Here is a 21,436-nt window from a genome sequence, read left to right on the forward strand (position 1 = left end):
TCTGTCTCTCATGAATAAATAAAATCTTAAAAAAAAAAAAAAACATAGAATAGACAGACACGAAACTAGAGAATAAAGAACATCTCTTTTCTGTGAACTGATAAGAATGATTAATTCCCTGGGAGTGTGTGTATTTTTTTTTTTTTAAGATTTATTTTTTGAGAGAGTGACACAGCAGGACGAGGGGCAGAGGGAAAGGGAGAGTATCTCAAGCAGACACATCACTGAGGGGAGCAGGATGTGGATCTTAATCTCAACACCCTGAGGCCATGACCTGAGCTGATATCAAGAGTTGGACACTTAACCAACTGAGCCACTCAGGTGCCCCTGGGTGTATATTTTTTAAGTGGAAAAAGCAAGGAAAAAAGTATACTGCATGTTATATGTGGTATGTTCACTTTTAAGAGAGAAGAGGGAAAAATATATGAGTCTATTTTTAAACAAAAACACAAAAGTATAAACTAGAAACTAATGAAATTGGTTACTTTGGGAGTGAAAGAAAAATAAGTGAAACTTATTTGAGTCTTGTATAGTTTTGACTTTTGAAACATTAATTTTTTACATTTTTTTAAGTGGGGGTGTGGAGAGGGAAAGGGAGAAAGTATCTTAAGCATTTTTAAAAAATAAAATTAAATCGGAAGGGATGGGGGAGTGAACCCTGTGATTGAGTACAAACAACAACAAAGAAACAAATCTGTGTCATATTGATAATACAGAACACAGGAAGAAATTAAATAATTAACCTAGGACATATTTTAAGGATTAACATCTTTCAGCAGTGGTATGGGTGTAGTAGTTCTAAGAGTTTTTTCATTTGGAGAAAGGAGTAAATTACAGAATGGGGGAAGAAAAACAGAGCTATGTTATTAGAGGTGTATGAATTCAAGATCTAAATATATTTATATTTTATAAATATAATTTAACATATATAAATTTTATGTAAAATAACAATATATAATAAAATGTGTATGTATATATATATATCTAATGTATATAGTATTTATTAGTTTGGCCTACTGTAAGATTCTAGAAGCAGTGACACCACAGTAGCAATAACCACACTTAGCATCCAGATCTTGATGCCTCAGTAGCACTCTCTACCACAAAAAAAGGAAAAATAGGATATTTATAATATTGATTGATTCTAAGTCAGGGACAAGAAAAGTAGAAAGGGGACGTGTAGTATCTCCTTATTTGCCAAAAAATAAAGACATCCCCATAAACAGGAGGTATATCAAAAGAATACAAGAACCAACTTGAAGGTTTCCACTGGCTAAATTTGAAACAACTTGTGCATTAAAATGGATAATGATGGCATGGATGATAACATTGGATAACAAGAAACAATCCATGAGTCCATAGTGGTAAAAACAAAAGATAAGGGTCTTCTCTTCACAGAAGAGAAGGCACTTTTTTTTAGGAACGCTACATAAAAATAGAGAATGAATAATGGAATTACAAAATTACCATTTTGCAATCGCTAGTGTAATAATTGATTCAGGCAGGAATCATCAATCAATGCTAAAACAATTGAGTAAAGAATGCTAGGGAACAGGATAATCCCATTCAAGTATGACTCCGCGGATTACTAATTATAAAGGAGAAAATGTAACTTCACAATGGAGAGATTTGTTGAAAATCACCTTAAAGCAAGTGATATATGGCATCACTGATAGCAGACCAACTGTTACACTCCAAGGAGGCATATCATCTATGGTGCTATTCCTGCAAAAAAATGATCAATCAGTCTGAACCCAAATGATGAGGAATGTAACCCAGATTGTGGAACATGCTATCAAATGAATGGCATGAAAGAAAAAAAGACTGGAGACACATGACAGTCAAATACAACATGTGATTCTTGATTGCATCCTGAGATTGGGGAGAAAAAAGACTGTAAAGGACATAATTGGGAAAATTGAAGGCATTATTGTTTGTGCTAAATTTCTTGGAAGGAATAATGGTATTATAGCTATATATGGTGATGTTCTTTATTACCCAGTATTTCAGGTTAAGGATTCATGACATCTGCGAATGCTTCCCCCCCAAATAACTTGTGTGTATGTACAGAAAATGATACAGAATGTCAACAGTTGTTGAATCTATAGAGGCAAAATTTTGTGGAAGTACATTGTATTATTCTTTCAACTTTTTCATAGATTGAAATGTTTAGAAGTAAAATACTTGGGAAAAAATAAAAGGCAAGGGCAAAAACTGTGTACTGTAAATGGTTCCATAAGACTTTGCTTCCCTTTTTACTTTTCGTTACATTACTATCTGTGCTAATATGATCCTTGACATTAAATGATATCAGAGTCCTTGTTCTGTAAAGTGTAAACCAGTGTTAATTATTAATACAGCTATCAAATATGGAGAGAAGGGAAATGGGGATGGGGGGAAGGTGATGACAAAAATGATCCTGGCCTTTAAGACATTTTATTGGACTCAATATTCCTCATTGATGATCTCATAATTGAGATAACCCATCAGTATTTTTAGAATGATTTCAAGAGCAGCTGTTCCTCTCAGGTAAACAGTGGCATGATATGCCAGCCATCAGTTGGGAGAATACGAAACAAAGGTGTGCATACAAGGAAGTTGGGATCGGTCTGTCCCCAGTGATTCACATCTCTCTTTATTTGCAAAATATACTCATCTTTGCCCAAGACTTTCAAAAGTCTTATTGTTATTACACTGTTATCTCACAATACTAATTTAGGTCCAGGTGCAAACTGGGTTCTTTGTGTGCAGCTCTTTACAGCACTTCAGGTACAATTCCTCTTGATTTATTGACCTTTAAAAGTAAGAAAAACAAGCTGCCTGCCCATACACACCCAACAGAGTGGTGAATAACCACTGTAAACACTCTGTTCCGCATTGGAGAAAAGGGGAGCACACAGAGGTCACCATTCATAGCAAATCTGAAATCCAGCTGGGCAAGAGTTGGGAGTTCTTTGATTAGATCTTAAGGTCTAAGAACAATTCTTTATGGCTCTTGGATCTGTCATATTCCACTCCTTGGAGTTCTATCCTTCCTTTCCTTTTTTACTATGAAATTAACTTTTTTAAAGGTATACGATTTTTAGTGGGTTTCAGTATGCTCGTTGACCAAGTTTTACAACCCTCACTGCTATCTGATTCCGGAACATTTTCATCATCCTAAAAAAGAAACCCATTAGCAGATTAGCACTCACTCCTCCTTTACCTATCCTCCCCCAGCCTCTGGCAACCACTAAGAGGGGGTGTGGAGAGGGAAAAGGAGAAAGATTTGCCTGTTTTAGACATTTCATGTAATGGAATCGTATAATGTGCAGCCCTCATTGAGCCTAATGTTTTCGAGGTTCATCCTTACAGTGTGTACCAGTTCTTCATTCCTTTTTATGATTGAATAATACTCTGTTGTATGGATATATGACTTCTTATCTATACATTCACCAGTTGATGTTCATTTGGGTTGTTTCTACTTTTTGGCTGTTATGAATAATGCTCCATGAATTTTCATGCACTCATTACTCAATAATGCTACCATGGATATTCAAACTCATTGATACGTGTTTTCAGTTTTCTTGGGTATATACCTGGGAGTGGAATTTCCTGGATCACGTGTTTACATTTTTTTAAGAACTGCCAATGTGTTTTCCAAAGTGGCTACACTATTTTCACATTCTCACCTGCAGTGTTTGAGGGTTCAGATTTCTTCACATCCTCATGAGTACTTTATCTGCATTTTTTTTTATTATAATGCTCCTTTTGGGTGTGAAATATCTCATTGTCGTTTTGATTTGCATTTCCCTAATGAGCAGTGATGTTAAGAATCTTTTTCATGTGCATATTGGCCATTAGTAATATATTCTTTGGAGAAATATCTATTCAAATCATTTTCCATTTTGGGGGGGGCATTTGTTTTTTTGTTGATTTGTAAAAGTTCTTATAAAGAATTCTTGTACACTGAACTTTTATCAAACATTTATAAATATTAACACCCATTGTGTGGACTGTCTTTCACTTCTTGTGTCCTTTGAAGTACTTTTTAATTTTCGTCGTCTAATCTGTTTTTTTCTTTTGTTGCTTGTGTTTTTGGTGTCATATATAAGGAATTGTTGCCTTAATCCAAGGTTATAAAGATTTATGCATGTGTTTTCTTTTAAGATTTTTCAGGTTTGAGTGCCTCTGTTGAGGCCTTTGATCCATTTTCAGTTAATTATTATATATTGTATGAGGTAGAGATCCAGCTTCATTTTCTGTGTAAGTATCTAGTTGTCCCAGCATCGTTGAAAAGACTGTTCTTTCTCTCATTGAATTGTCTAGGTTAAAAAAAAAAAAAAAAAAAGAATTGTCTAGGTACTCTTACCAAAAATCAATTAACTATAAATGTAAGGGTTTATTTTGAGGCTCAGTTCTACCCCATTAATCTATATGTCTAATCTTTGTCTTGATTATTGCACTTGATAGTAATTTTCAAAATCAGGACGTGCTGATCCTTCAATTTAGTTGTTTTCTTTTCAAGATTTTTTTTTTTTTCTATCTTGGATTCCTTGCATTTCCATATGAGTTTTAGATCAAGCTGCCAATTTCTATGAAAATGCCAGCTGGGATTTTGATGGGGATTGTGTTGAATCTCTTTGGGGAGTATTACCATCTTAAAATATTACATCGTCCAGTTCATGAACACAAAATATATTTCTATTTATTTAGGTTGTCTTTAAGTTTCACCATTTTTAATATAATACGTTATGAATCACTATATTGTCCACCCGATAAATTCTTGGTGCGTAGTTCTTTTTAGGTGTTGCTGGATTCTGTTTGATAGTATTTCATTTAGGATTTTTGCATCTCTTCATAATTGATAGTTTTCACTTGGCATGATAGTTTTCTTTTCATGTGATTTCTTTTGTCTATTGCTGACATAAAATGAATTGGGAAATATTCCTTCCTCTTTCTTAGAATTTGTGAAGGATTTGGTGTTAATTTTTTTAATGTCTAATAGAATTCACTGGTAAATCAGTCCCTGGGCCTTCTTCATGGCAAGTTTTTTAGTTATTCAATGTTTTTACTTACTATAGGTCTATTTATGTTTTCTATTACATCGTCGAGTCAGTTTGATAATTTATATCTTTCTAGAATTTAGCCATTTCATATAGGATATCTAATTTTTTTTTGAAATTTTATTATTTTTATTTTAATTACATTGTAGTTAACATACAGTATTATGTGTTAGAATATTTAACTTGATGTATAATTTTTTATAGTATTTTCTGATTCTCTTTTGTGTTTCTTTAAGATTAGAAGTAACATCTCTTCTTTTGTTCCTGATTTTAGCAACTTAAATCTTCTCTAGTTTCTTTTCTTGGTTAGTCTAGCTAAAGGTTTGTAACTTTGTTGATCTTTTCAGAGAACCAAGTTTTGATTTCATTGATCTTCTCTGTTGTTTTTCTTTTCTTTAATTTTTCTGCTCTAACCTTGGGTTGTTGGTTGGAATTGCTTTTAAAAAATATGTTTTTACAGCTACAAATTGTCCTCTAAGTACTGCTTTAGCAGCATCTCATACCATTTGGTGTGTTGTATTTTCCTTTTCAGTAGACTTGTGGTATATTCTATGTCCTTTGTTTTTTTGGTTTTTTTTTTGGGGGGGGGGGGTTAAGATTGATTGATTGATTGATTGATTGATTGATTGATTGATTTATTCATGATAGACATAGAGAAAGGCAGAGGGAGAAGCAGGCTCCATGTCGGGAGCCTGACCCTGGACTCGATCCCAGGACTCCAGGACCACGCCCTGGGCTAAAGGCAGGCTCTAAACCGCTGAGCCACCCAGGGATCCCCTCTGATGTCCTTTGTGACTCAATCTTTGACTCCTTACATTTTTAGGAATTTTTTTTTTTTTTACATTTGTAAATTTCCCATATTTCCTTTTTCTACTTTTTTTATTCTTTTGACTTTGGAGAACATACCTTTTATGTTTTTAATCTTTTTGTTTTGTGTCCTAACGTATGGTCTGTCTTAGAGAATCCCTATATACATTTGACAAAAATATGCATTGTGCTGTTTTGGGATGGAGTGCTGCATATGTTTGTTAGATATAATTAATTTAGTGTTGTTAAAGTCTTCTATTAGTTTATATTCTTTCTGGTTTTTCTATACATTATTGAAAATGGTTTAGGGGCACCCGGGTGCCTCAGTCAGTTAGTGCCCAACTCTTGATTTGGCTCAGGTTATGAGATTGAGCCCTGAGGTTTTCTCTCCCTCTCCCAATGCCCCTCCCCCCACTCACATGTTTGCGAAAGAAAGAAAGAAAGAATAAATAAATAAACGTATTTTTTAAAGTGGTTTATTGAGTAATTTCCAACTGTTAGTATTGAATGTTTTATTTCTCTCTTTAATTCTGTTATTTCTTCATGTATTTTGGGGCTGTGTTGTGAGGTATATGTATGTTTATAATTAGTATGTCTTCTTAATAGATTGAACCTTTATTGTTATAAAGTGACCTTATCTGTTTTTATTGACAATTTTTATCTTAGAATCAATTTTGCCTGATATTAGTAGAATCACCCCAGCTTCCTTTTGGTTACTGTTTACATAATGTCTTTTATTTCCCTATCCTCTTTCTTTCAACATATTTGGATATTTAAATTTAAAATGTCTCTTTTGGAACACCTGGGTGACTTGGTTGGTTAAGTATCTACGTTCTGCTCAAGTCATGATCTCGGGGTCCTGGGATCGAGCCTCATGTTGGGCTCCCTGCTCAGTAGGGAGTCTACTTGTCCCTCTCCCTGTGCCCCTCCCCCACTCATACTTGCGCTCTCTCTCTCTCTCTCTCTCTCAAATAAATAAGATCTTTCAAAAAAAATTCAAATGTCTCTTTTGACAGTGTGTAGTTGGCTTGTTCTTTTTAATACATTTTGCCAATCTCTGCCTTTCCATTTACATTTAATGTAATTACTGATAAGGTAAGATTTACATCTGTCATTTTGCTATTTTCAATATGTCTTATTTCTTTTTGTTTTCTCTGCGTTTCTATTATTACTTTATTTTGTGTTAAGGAGATATTTTCTGGTATACCATTTTAAGTCCTTTGTTCTGTCTTTTATTATATTCTTCAGATGTTTTCCTAGTGGTTGTCCTGGGGATTACAATTAACATCCTAATAGACAACAGTCTAGTTCAAATTAATACCAATTTAATTTCAGTAGTTTAGAAAAACTTTGAACCTGTATATCTCCATTTCCTTTCCCTCCTCGCTGTGTTTTGTCCTCCATACTACTACATTATCCACTAAGAGATTTGTAATTATTGCTTTATCAGCTGTCTTCTAAATTAAATAGGAAAAAAGTTACAAACAAAAAATACATTTGGTAATTTATTAAAAAAATACATTTATACTGTATTTTACCTATGTAGTTACTGTACTGATGCTTATTATTTCTTTGTGTGGATTTGAGTTACTCTCCAGTGTCCTTTTATTAGGTAAGGTCTGCTTGCAGCAACTTTTCTGTTTTTATTTATTTGAGAATGTCTAAATTTCTTGTGTGTTTTTAAAGGATACTTTTGCTGAATGTAAAATTCTTAATTGACAATCTTTTTTCTTTCAGTTCCTTGAATATGTATGTCATCTCACTGCCTTCTGGCCTTCACAGGTTCTCGTGTGATATTGGCTATTAATCTCATTGAGGATCTTGTATGTGAATTGAGGGGTTTTCCTTGCTGCTTTCAGGACTTGCTCTTTGTCTTTGGCTTCTGATCATTTGATTAGGATGCATCTAAATGTGGCTTTCTTTGACTTTATCCTTCTTGGATATGTACGTAAAGGTTTTTCATCAAATTTGAGACATTGTCATTTCTTCAGCTTTCCTTTGTGCCTCTTTCTCTCCTCTCTTCAAGGACAACCATTGTGAATGTTGGTGCATTTGATGATATTCCATAGATCTCTGAGACTCTTATTTTTCTTTTTTTCCTTCTTTCTCCCCTCTTGTCCCCTCCCCTTACCTACATGTGTGCCTGCTTGCCTGCCTGCCTGCCTGCCTTCTGTCCCTCCTTCCCTCCTTCCTACTCTCCCTTCCTTCTTTTCTCTCTCTCCTCAGAATGGATAATCTCAATGGGCCCATCTTCAAATTCACTGATTGATTGATCGATTGATTTTTGCCAGTACAAATCTTTTGCTGTATCCATCATGGTGAATTTTGGATTTTAATTAGTGTACTTTTCAACTCTAGAATTTCTAGTTGGTTCTTTTAAAAAACTTTATTTTTTATTTGCTGAAATATTCTCCTGATACTTCCCTTTAGTTCTTTATACATGATTTCCTTTAGCTCTTTGAACATATTTAAAATGTCTGATTAAAGTTTTTATCTGGGAAATTCAATATCTGAGCCTCTTCAGAGACATTATCTGTTGACTTTTTTCTTCCTGTATATGTGCCATACATTCTTATTTTTTTTGCATTTCTTGTGATGTTTTAAAAGACTGGATATTTTAAATAATACAGTGTGACACTGGTAGAAATCAAATTACCCCCCACCTCAGGTTTTGGTGTTACTATTTGTTGTTGCTATGTTTGTTTGTTTGTTTAATGACTTTTCTGATGTAATTCCATGAAGTCAGTATTCTTTGTATTGTGTAGCTATTAACATCTCTGCTTAGTTAGCTTAGTGGTAAACTACTGAATGGACAGAGATTTCCTTAAATATCTAGAACCCTAACATTGTTGGGGTTTGCCTTGGGAAGGCTTCCTCAAAAGTAGTGAGGGAGGATGGGAATAAAGCAATTTAAAACACTATACAGCTTACTATTCTTAAGGAAATTTAGCCAGTGTTCTTGAATGGATACTCCCTGTAAAGATTTGGTTAACTCCAGTGTTCTATTGTTTAAAGGAATGACACCCCACACACAAAAAATTAAAATTTAAAATTCACATAGGTCCCACAACATATTCTCCATAACTCTGGAGAAAAAACCATCACCATTTTGAAGCTGTTTTCCTGGTTGTTCCCCTGATTTGGTCTTAGCTCAGCCTTTCTTAATTTTAGCCTCATTTGCTATCTGTATATCTGAAATTTTTCAAAATAATCAAGATCTGGTTTCTTTTTATTTAACAGCTCTTCCTTTAGTATATCTCCCTTCCTACATTTTACTATAATTACAAGAAGAAACTGGAGGGCATCTCAATACTTTGCTTAGAAATTTCTCTAGATAAATCACCCAATTTATTAGGCACATTTTCTACTTTTTCCATATTATTGCAAACAGTGGTTATTATAAAACTTTCTACCACTATAAAATAAGTATATTCTTTCCTCTACTTTCCAATAACATTTATCTTACTGTCCTACAAATCTTCGCCCTACACATCTTATCAAAGACCACAAGGTTCCTATTAACAACTTCTTCAAAGTTCTTTTTGTCTTACAATGTTAATTCACCCCCAGAGCCCACTGCTTGGTTATTTTGGGGGTTTTTTCAATATAACAACTCTTTATTTTTAATTAGCAAAAAAATTATTTTAGACCTAGAATATTTATTTATTCATTTATTTAAATTCAGTTTGCCAATATGTATAATACCCAGTGCTCATCTCTGCCTGGTTCTAAAGCCAAATCACAATTTCAGATTTTTATTACAGCAACATCCCACTAACATGTACCAAAATTTTTAATTTATTATCATTATTATTTAGCAAATTATCCCCAAAATTTAGCAGTTTAAAATAAACATTTATTGTCTCACTTTTTCTCTGAGCTATGAATCTTATACTAGCACACTTGGATGTTTGGCTGCAGTCAAGGGATCAGCTGGGATTATGATCATCTGGGATTTCATTGATCTGGAATATCTTCTTTCAAGTTCACTCACTGGTTGTTTGCAGGGGACTTCAGTTCTTCTCCATGTGAGCCTCCCCAAAGAGCTTTTAACAGTATGACCTCCAGAGTGAGTGATAGAGGATGGGGGAGGGGGTGACAGCAAACACTAACATTCAGGAGTATCCAAGATAGAAACTGAATTCTATAACTTATCTTGGAAGTGACATGCTTCTTTAGAATGCTCTAAATCACCCATACCACCAACCAGTGCAACATGGAAGGGGCTACACAACAGACTGAAGCCAGGAGGTTGGAGTCATTGAGAACTATCTTGAAACTGGCTGTTACAAAAGCTTGTTAAACATTTGAATTAGTTAAATTTAAAGGATTAAGAGGGCAAAAAAACAAGTTATTTTTGTCTTCTTGGGGACAATGGACACTATTTCTATGTGGCAGCATTCTCTCTTCCAGCCAAATATTTATTGCTTCCCTGACCTTTGGAAACATTACAATTCCTGGTCCGTATCTCTAGTTAACTCATTTGCTTTTTTATAGTTATAACAGCTTGTACACATAACCTAGAAGGCTCCCTAGCTAATCAGCATTTCCTTTGTCACTGTCTTTCTCTTTTCTTAAATACACATGTATTACCCAGTATAAAAGACCAAAAACTGAGTACATGAAAAAAAATAGAGTAGCACAATGTATTCAGCTTTAAACTTAGCTTTAAACTCTAACCCTAAAATTATAACCCCAGTCAGTTGATATAAATCCAAATGTTTCTAGTCTTTTTTTGGTAAATTTAATTTTTTTAATATATAAGGTGACATTTGTCAATAAATTTTCAGACAGTTAAACAAAATACCAAGAAGTAAATTTAATACCTCCTATTAACACATAATACAAAGGAAAATCAGGCTTGGAGAAAGCTGGAGCAGAATATTCAAAAGAAGCCTTCAAAGATGCTTGGAGGTAATAATTTAAAAATGATATAAATTGAGAGTTTATGTACAACTTGGAAATTTCTTGTTTTGGTAAGCTATGTCATTTAGGGTACATGTGCTAATACTGTCTATTCTGGACCAAAAAGTATCGCATGTACTTAGAGGTTAGGTCTTTTGTATTTTCCCAGTTAGCTAATAATTTAATATTAACCTAGTTAATATTTTTACTTATTTGCCGTTTTGTGACTTAAATAAAATAAAAGTGTTCATTCAGTCTGTATCTTAATGGCTAATGTTTACTAGACTGTTAAAATGCCAAGTATAGGAATTGCAGTATTTTACCTACAATCTTACAAAACCTTAAAATATCCTGTGATCAAGCCCTATTATGATTTCAGAAGTTTGGTTATCATTTCCATTTTTTTGAACGGAAAAACTAAAACCTAGAGGGGATATGTAACTACCCTAAGCTCTTAAAGATGGCTAAGATTCCAACCTGTAGTTAAGTCCTTTTTTTCCAGTACCTAAAGACAGTAGTGCCTCTCTTCCCTACTGGGCTCTAAATGAAGAGTAAATGTAAAGGCTAAAGTGTTACTTTTATATTGGCCCACAGTTCCTTCTCTCAGATGTTATATTTGCTATGTGACATCTCCAAAACAACACCCTGTAATCAAATATATTGATACTTCTGCAAGACCATAAATAAATAGATTCATCTCAGCCTAGATCACGTTTTGTTACCGAATTTGGTAGTGGTCAAGGTGGAAGTAGTTTGTTGCCTCTCCTCACTTCCAAATATCATATATTCTCAAACTATCTTGCATTTTAGAGTCTTGTATCTATAACTGTAGATGTTAGTTGGGGAACTTGCCCTCAGATTTCTAAGACATGTGCTCCAGCTAATATTTAAACCCAAAACAAAAGAGACTCAATCCTCCAGTCTCAGACAGCCCTGGATCACAGCAGGCCTATATATATAACACTGATCGGCCTTGGTAAGAGTTGAGGTTTTTAAGGAGCAAAGAAGTAGTATCTCTAGGTTAACTTCTGTGAGGAAAAACTGTGGAGCCTCGTCATGTTTGCATAGTCATCTTTCCCAAGTTATCAATAGTTCTGCCTCTGACGGAACAAAATAAAAGGATTGGAGTGAGGCCAGAAGTATGGGTGAAAAAATTACCACCACCCACCCTCCCTAATACCAAAACTTCTTATCACTATTATATACTGTGTTTACAAGTTGTCTGTCCTCATTCCATACTTATATAAAATAATTCAGTTATTTTATCTCCTGTACAAGTTTCAAACAAAATTGTGTATCACTTCTGATCTTTATTGTAGTTGTAGCTGATCTACATGTTTTGGGGTCAAGGATTAAGACCCTCAATAATTGTATTGCCATTTTTATAGGAGGGTCTTAGTAGATGCATACTGAAATATTTAGTAGTGAAATGTCATAATTCTACAATATACTTTCAGTGGTTCTGCAAACAAAAAAAGTTTTAAAAGTGAATGCGGGGGATCCCTGGGTGGCGCGGCAGTTTGGTGCCTTCCTTTGGCCCAGGGCGCGATCCTGGAGACGCGGGATCGAATCCCACGTCGGGCTCCTGGTGCATGAAGCCTGCTTCTCCCTCTGCCTATATCTTTGCCTCTCTCTCTCTCTGTGTGTGACTATCATAAGTAAATAAAATTAAAAAAAAAAAAAGTGAATGTGGAAGGATACTAACAATTCTTGAATCTTGGTAGAGGCTGCCTATATCACTGTATATTTCTTTATTTTTTCTTTATGATTGAAATTTTTCCATATAAGTTGAGGAAAGGAAAATTTTTGATGACATTCAGGTTATTTATGGAATACACATTTGACAGAATTGAAGAATTTAACGGTAATAAGTATAAGAGTTTAGATGTTTTGTTAAATAGTTAATGTATACATTTACTTGTATATTAGAAATTGCTTAGTTATAATTTGTTTGCATTCTAAGTGTTTCAATATCTAGTAGAATGCATTTGAATTAAAACTCTGAAAATAAGCTGTTCCACTTCTGTGTCTAATTCTTTGTATTTTAGTTTGGGACTGAAGATGTTTGGGTTTTTGTTGTTATTTGGAGATTTTATTTATTTATTTATTTATTTATTTATTTATTTATTTATTTAAGAGAACACAGGTGCATGTGGTGGGAGGGAGAGGGAGAATTTCAAGCAGACTATGCATTTAGCACAGAGCAATTCTTGGGGGTCCATCTCACAACCCTGAGATCATGACCTGAGCCAAAACCAAGAGTGGGACGGACGCTCAACCAACTGAGCACCCGAGCACCCTGGAAAATGTTTATAAGGAATGATTAAATATGCCAAGTTTGGATTGATGTAATACTAATTAAATCTACAAGGTTTCTACTGCTAAGTCCTAGAAACCATTAGCAATGTGGACTGAAGACTTCTGAATCCATTAATTTTTAACAAAAATAAGTGTAAGTATTGGTATTTTGCGTTTCTCTTTTTTAATGCCTGTCATATTTATTTCTTCCCTAGATCTTCCTCAGAACTGTGATCCTAACATTCCCTTAGTTGCTCAGGAATTAATGAAAAAGATGATACGTCAGTTTGCAATTGAGTATATTTCAAAAAGTGGTAAAATTCAAGAAAATAGAAATGGTTCAATTGGACCAAGTTTAATATGTAAAAGTATCCAAATGAATCAAGCAGAAAACTCGCTTCAGGAAGAGCAGGAAGGCCCCTTAGACCTCACTGTGAATCGAATGCAAGAACAAAATACTCAGCAAGGTAAGATTTTGTGTACATGTGTGTGTCATTCATAATTTTATGTTTTAGTATTTAATATACATAAAACCTTACATTCATAAAGAAATTTATTTTAGAAGTAATATTACTTGCAATTAGCTAGCCTATGGGATGAACTAGAGAAGGGCTGAATTTTGTATTGTGTTTCACTTTGTTTTTGAAAGAGAATTTGCGTTGCTCTTGGTCTCTTTTCACAATTAAATATATGGTGAGAAAATCCTAACAAGCAACTTAAAAACAAAGAATACAAATAAAGAGATGTATTTAATGAGAAATTGTTTTTAAAACATACAGCTGAGAACATTAAGCACTTGCTGTTCAGTTTTTTATACTTAGATGAAAAATAAAAAAAAAATAGGTGATTTTTCTTCAATTATTTATGGGGAAATAATGGAGAAAAAGAAAAGTTAATATATGTGATAAATATAATCATGCAACTAAGAATATAGAGATACATTTTTCATAAGAAGCCTAAATGATGAAGTCTGTGTTGGACTGATCTAATAGTTAATTGAAGAAGAGCCATGATTCACAGGGAAAGGAAGGAAGGGCCTTTTAAGTGCTTGTGGAGGATGCCAAGTAAGTGTTTGCCTGGAGAAGAGAGAATAGGTATCTTTTGTTAACACAAGTTCGGAATAGTGTTGTCAGTCCTTGAAGCCAGGAAAATACCAGCATTAGGTTTGATTATAGAAGGAAGTGTGTGTTTGGGCTCTAAAGAAGAGTACCTAGTTAATGTTTAAAGAAGATGGTCTTTTCATTGTATAACATAAAAATTGAGAGGGGATGAAATAGGGAAGTGATTTTCTCTTTTTGCTTCCCTAATTTTAGGTCGTGGGAGTTTACTTATGTAGAAAGATCTGAGAAATATTAAGATAATAATTAGACAGTTTATAAGACAGAAATGTCAAAGATGACTACAATATAAGGCTTGAGGAAAAAATATATCAACACCTAGAATTTTGGAAGTTAGCATAGAATTTTTAGAATTTTGCTTGGTTGCTGTTTTGTTTTGTTTTCCATGTTTCATACCCTCTTAGAGCTCTTTGTCGAAGGCAGGTCAGTGTCCTAATGAGACTAAAACATAGGCTTTCTTTAGTACCTGACAGACTTGTGGTTGACCAGCTCTGCTACTTAGTTACTCGAACAAGTAACTTTACCTGTGGGAGCTTTAAGTTTCCTCATTTATTATTTGGCATTAATAATAATAGCAAATTCATTAAAGCAATGTGAAGATTAAATATGAAGTAACCAACTCATAAAAGATAGTCAAACACTAGTCTCCATACTGTGTTTCTCCTTTTCCTTACTATCACAGAAGAAAGTCTTACGGTAACATTAGAGTGACCATCAAGTATCTGTGTGGTCATTACACTAAATGTGGCAGAACTTTCTTTGAATAGCCCAGTGACTAGAATTAGGATCTAGAAATTAGAGGAAAACAGATTTCAGGTCATATGAAAAAGAATGTTTTTTAAGCATCACACATTTCTCCAAGTGGAAAATGGTTGCCTTGTCATTAGAGGTATTCAAAAGCATCAGACGAGTGGTTGGAATAAATGACATTTTAGAAGTAAATTTCCAGTCCTTAAATTCTGTGATTTTATGAATGTAAGTGATACAGCAGACCCCCACGTATATGTGGAAAACAAGTAATGTAAATTATTTAAATTACTGTGATATTCTCTGCAAAGTGCACAGATATGTATGTGAACAAACTTTTTGTTGTTTTTTTTTTGTGAACAAACTTTTCATCTGAAGATTAAAAGAGTAACAATAGTAGATATAAATCTATACCTTAAATCTTGATTTTGGGGGATTACTTCTTATCTTACACGATTATAGGAATCATTTAGTCTAGTGTGGCTTATAGTGTAGAGAGCAAGGGAGAGAATGTTAATAGAGTAAGCCAAAAAAAATAGAGACCAGATTATGAGAAAACTATACAGGAAATATTGAAGATTTTGACTTTCTTATGGCCACAGAAAACTCCTAGATTGCTTCAAGCAGAGAGTAATAAAATTAGGTTGTTTTTGTTTTTTTTTCTATAAAGCCTACTGCTCTGGTATAAATTGGTAGGTTTTAAGTTTGCACACTTGTACGCCAAATCTTAAAAAAAAAAAAAAATAGAGCATGTATCCTTTGATGCATGTGTGTGTGTATGTATACATGCCAATATCTGTACTAATGTTTCCATAAATTAAAATTTTTAAGGTTAAAATAAAGATGTTATAAACAACTTTTAAGTGTCTTGCTAATCACAACTTCACTGCTAGTATCTTATTACACACTATAAACTTTGAGAGAATTTTATTAATAATGATAGAAGGTATAAATCCACATTTCAGATGGATTCAGATTTCTTTTTTTTTCTTTTTAAAGATTTTATTGAGATAAAGCGAGAGACAGCATGAGCAGGAGGGAGGGGCAGAGCGAGAGGAAGAAGCAGGCTCCCCAACTGAACAGGGAGCCAGATGTGGGGTTGGATCCCAGGATCCTAGGATCATGATCTGAGCTGAAGGCAGATGCTTAACTGACTGAGCCACCCAGGAGCCCCTCAAATGTTTTTTTTTTAAGAATCAAAATTTAGTGGGGGGGGCACATGGGGGCTCAGTCAGTTAAACATCTGCCTTCACCTCAGGTCGTCATCTTGGGGTCCTGGGATCGAGCTCCCAAGTCAGGAGTCTGCTCCTCCCTCATCTATGCGCACATGCTCTCTCTCACTCTCAAATAAATAAAAATCTTTTTTAAAAAAAAGATTTAAAATTTTTGCCCTGATTATACTGTTCTTACCTATAATCATTAAAGTGCTTATACTAGCTGTGGCAATGTTCTGCCTTTGTTTATTTGTTAGTGCTGATATCTTCCATAGTATACTCACTTATAATATCTTAACAGTACTCACTTAAGACCATTGTTCATTTTGTGAGTTTCTTTATTCAAATTAGATGATGTAATCCATAAATCTAATAGTTAATCTAACCATTAATAATGTGAATAACTTATGGGTAGTCTAACTTATAAATCTTTAAATTCTTAATCACAAATGGTTTTATAGGTAAGCTTCATATAACCGTAAAGCAACAATTTCTGTCTTTGAAAAGAGAAATATTGGTATAATCTTTATATTAAAACCAGACCAAAAAAGCAAAAGAAAAAAGTTACAAACCAGTTTTACTTACAGACATAGGTGCAAAAAATCCTAAATATGTATTAGCAAGTTGAATATAGTGAGTATAAAAACATAGTAAATAATGACAGTGAGGCATGGATGATTCCACAGTTGAAAAACCTCTATGATTTTCCACATTGCCAAAAAAGAAAAGAAACATATCATCTTGATAGAGAAAAATTCTACAAAAGCTGACAAATTTATAATAAAAAATGTTTATCAAATGTAAATGAGCACTGCCACTACCAAAAATATCACATCCTGATGATTTAAAGTAATGAACAAGACAGCAGTGCACACTATCACCAATTTATATATCACCAGACCATAAGAGGGCCTGACTTAAGTAGCATGATGAGAAAAAAAATAGAAGTATGCAATTAAGCAATAATATCTTACAAGGAAAGAATGAATAAAATTGTGGTTGCTCACAAACAATGTGGTTGTGTATGTAGAAAGTATGAAAGAATAGGTAAACTTTTAGAACTGGTAAAAAGTTCAGAAAAGGTACTGCTCACAAGATCAGTATATATCACTGCAAATCAGCAACCACCCAGCTAGACCATCCAGTTTTTTAAAAAATCTCATCGACAGTAGCAACAAAAGCAGTAAATGCACCAAAACACCAAAAATGAAACTAATAAACTATTTCAAACCTTATGGAAAACATGATACTTTTGAAGGCTACAAAATGAGACTCTCAAAATAAGCAATTATATTTTAAATGAACGGGCAGGCTCTAAAAGATAGCATTTCATCCTTAATATGCTTATAGAGTCAGTGTCACTCCAGTCAAATTCTCAGTGGGTTTATTGTGAAAAATGACCTGCCAATCCTAAAATTTATGAGCAATACTTAAAGAGCTAAGCATAACTAAGTCAAGGTGTTTGAGGGAGTCACTCTAGACATATCAAGACTTAATGCAGTACAATTAAAACACGGTGCTATTGGCCATATACATATCAGTAGAACATATGAGCAAGCTGGAAGCTCTCCAGACATTAGTGGAATCTAGTATACGATAGAGATGTCATTCTCTATCACTGGGAAGGATGGCCTCTTGAATAAATGGTTCCGGGGCAACTGGTTAATCATGTGGGACCAAAGGAAAAAAAAAAGATTCCTACGTCACACCACTCACAAAAGTAATTCCAGTGGGTTAAAGAGCAGCTAAATGTGAAAGGAAAAACTTTTAAAGAAAAGATCTAGGATTAAATCCTAACAAACTCAAAATAAGGAAGACTTTCTTAAGATGCAAGAATAACAATCTGTACAACAATTTTGTAAATTTGACCCTATTGAGATAAGCTTAAGTATTATGAAAATCACTATGAACAGAGTGAAAATTCAAGGCTAAGATGAAGACAGTATTTATGATTTGATAACACCTGGCAACCATTCAACTAACAGAACAAAACTAAAGTGAATGAGAAAAATACAACCATGTAGAAAAATAGGCAAAAACACTTGTCAGAACAGAATTAGCTATATAAACCAAGAAAAAGATACTCAAAAGAATATCCTACCCAGTCTCTGCCCCAATATAGAGTTCTTTTGGTCTATCATATAGGAGATGGTAAGTCAGTCGCTGATTGATAATAAGTACTTGCCAAAAATCTTTGAGAGCTCTGATAATTAAGCTCATATCTCTGAAACATCTGCCTTTTGTTTTATATTTTTTCTGTCTGCAACAATATTTTACTTAACAGTACTATAAAAATGTGTAGAAATTATTAACCCTAAGACCTCTCTTTTCCATCTAATCTTTAGGGGATTTTTCCTCTCTGCAGCAATATGAGAAAATTTACTCCTTCTACTAGTGCTGTAAATATTTATTGAAACTATTATGTCTTTCTAAACTTCTGTTTTCCATGCAAATCTTTTCATCTTTAATTGTTTTTCAAAGTCAGTTTCCATATTCCTCATTTTCCTTTCCTTCTCTTCTACAAACTCTAGACAAGCTTAAAATGTAGTTACCCAGAGGGGGGAACATTCCCATTTACCTCTCCATTGTACTTTCTAACCACGTGTTTCAAAGAGTAGAAATATTTCTTGGTGCACTTTGATTTATACAGATTTGTATAAATACTCTGAGCCTCAGAATCTGGGAGGAAGTAGTAAGTCATGCATTGCTTGTTCTAAGGATTCTTTTTTGCCCTGGCACACTGAGTTAAAAATGTCATTCATGTGTCTTTTTTAAAAATTTTTCAGTTTTAATCTGGGGCCAAACTAAAAACTTCTCCTAAATTCTAAAGTACAGGAAGAAATACGCAACCTATAGACTTTATCATTATTGTGATACTCATGAAGATCTTACCAGTCCTATACAAAAGATCAAATGTGGGCAGAGATGAAACAGCATGTCATCGGCCCAGTTGGTGTAGATTTCTGTAATGAGGTTCAGTGAATATTCTCCTAGAGCTTTCTTTATAGTAAATTTCTCACTGCATTGTAGTTGTTTCCATGTTTATCTTTCTTTCCCCTATACTATATCTTTGACATGTTGGTTTTATTGGCTTAAAAATCTTCATTGTTTTCAAATATTACTGATAACTAAAATGAGAATTGAGACTTGATCATTGGATTTATGATTTTTTTAGCAGTGAAATTTTTTATTTTAAACATTTTAAATGGAAAATACGTTAATACTTTCTTTTTTTTTTTTTTTAAATTTTTATTTATTTATGATAGTCACACAGAGAGAGAGAGAGAGGCAGAGACATAGGCAGAGGGAGAAGTAGGCTCCATGCACCGGGAGCCCAACGTGGGATTCGATCCCAGGTCTCCAGGATCGCGCCCTGGGCCAAAGGCAGGCACCAAACCGCTGCGCCACCCAGGGATCCCACGTTAATACGTTCTTAAACAACATATGAAACATTAAGTGTCATGATGAACATTAGTTATTGCACTGCCTTGTAATATCTTCACATTTCCCCTCAAGCTAATTGGCAACAGATAAGTAAAAAAAAAAAAAATCAGAAATTACTACTACAACTGCTACCGGCAGGCTAACTTTTGGAAATCACATCTCCTAATTTGAGTAAGATTTTTAAAAAATCAAAATTATGTGTGAAACTAATATCGGATAGGCTTCAAGTGAGCATTTGGGAGAATGCATTGAATAACTTCTATGACTTTCAGTGATATGTTTAGTATTATTAAGTATCCTTTGCCTCTGCTACTGTCACTACTAGTCTGGTTTCTTGGCTGAGATTACAGTAGGTGAAGTTGTCAGCTGAGATGTTAAACTGTAATTAAGAGAGCCAATTATAGTTTTATGATGTTATGTTTATGCCATTTATAAATGGAGCCTGTTGTTACTCTGTTAGGAAAATACTGAACAGTTTCTATAGTTCAGTTCAGAAGGTATTTTATGCATCCACTAATGAAGTCAATAAAATTATCTATCTTGTTTTTTAGTGCTAAGCTTTCGTTTTTGAAAGCTAAAGACATGGAAGAAATGTTACGTTCTATGCTTAATATAATACCATATTTTATTAAACCTGAAGAATAAAACATAATATATCTAGATTACTCCATGTGCCTTTCAATCTAATATTCTCCGACTATAGGGATAGAAGAAACAGGTGATACTTAAAAATCCCAAATCAAGGCATACCACTCATCCGCTTTGAAACCTTTTAATGGGGGGATCCCTGGGTGGCTCAGCAGTTTAGCACCTGCCTTCAGCCCAGGTTGTGATCCTGGAGTCCCGGGATCGAGTCCCACATCGGGCTCCCTGCTGGGAGCCTGCTTCTCCCTCTGCCTGTGTCTCTGCCTCTCTCTGTCTCTCATGAATAAATAAGTAAAATCTTTTTTTAAAATTTAATAAATAAATAAGACCTTTTAATGGCTTCTCATTGTCCTTAGGACAAAATCTAAAATCCTGAACTTGCCAAGATCCAGCTGCTGTCTACCAGCCACATCCTGTGGCTCTGGTTTTGGTCCTCATGCTCGCTATCCCTCATTTTCTTCAATATGTTGTACAGCCTGGCCTTAGAACATTCACACGTGCAGGTGCCTCTCTGTAGAAGCCACTTTCTACCTCCACCAATTTATTCTACATAAAACTTAACTCTTTTTTTTCCAGGTGGTTTAAACATCACTTCTCTAAGAAAACCTCCCCATACCTCCTAAATTGCATGTACATACATGTACATGTACACATGTGAGCACGTTCCTATTAATTCCCACCAAAATTTAGTTTGGGTCTCTTCTTATATTTTCTCATAGCATCATTTGTTTCCATCATCTTATTTTGTGCATCTTGTTTGTTAAAACTTTTCCCCCTGCATTATTTTATTTTAGGTTGTGTTTTTCCCTTTACTTCATTTTTTTCTTTGCTGATTTTGAAGTTATGTACTTTACTGCTGTTCTGTTAGTTGGTTACATTAGAAATTTTTAAGTGTGTAATTAGCTGAACAGTTAATATACAGAATTTAGAGCATTTTAAGTTGCCATCTATCCCAACACATAGAACTGTTTTATCAGTGCTTTAGTTCTCTTTTTATGACACCACAGTTTAAGCATTGTAACTATTTATTTCATATCATCAATTTTTGTTCAGATTTACATATATGATGACCTTTTCCTTTGCCCACTATTCCTTCCTATAGCTCAGATTTTCCTCTGGGAACAGAAATTCTTTTAATAAACAGAATTCTCTTAATTTTATTGATAATAAATTCCCAGGTTTTCTTCAGTTTCTCGTTCTTTTTTTTTAACAT

General features: G+C 34.0%; 1 protein-coding gene across 12 annotated transcripts in view; it reads left to right on the top strand.

The window, feature by feature from the left end:
• LCORL (ligand dependent nuclear receptor corepressor like) overlaps positions 1–21,436 on the top strand; it is a 150,050-nt gene that overhangs the window by 91,319 nt on the left and 37,295 nt on the right. For 9 of the 12 annotated variants that reach the window (XM_038533600.1, XM_038533597.1, XM_038533598.1 and 6 more), the window contains one exon: positions 13,271–13,522. In XM_038533600.1, coding sequence (XP_038389528.1) covers positions 13,271–13,522 — 252 coding nt within the window. Of the gene's footprint in view, positions 1–10,639; positions 10,767–13,270; positions 13,523–21,436 lie in introns of those variants that run through there. The other 3 variants (XM_038533601.1, XR_005357408.1, XM_038533606.1) reach the window with 3 other exon arrangements.

Source organism: Canis lupus, chromosome 3 (assembly GCF_011100685.1).
Source record: "Canis lupus familiaris isolate Mischka breed German Shepherd chromosome 3, alternate assembly UU_Cfam_GSD_1.0, whole genome shotgun sequence".
NCBI classification, from domain to species: Eukaryota; Metazoa; Chordata; class Mammalia; order Carnivora; family Canidae; genus Canis; species Canis lupus.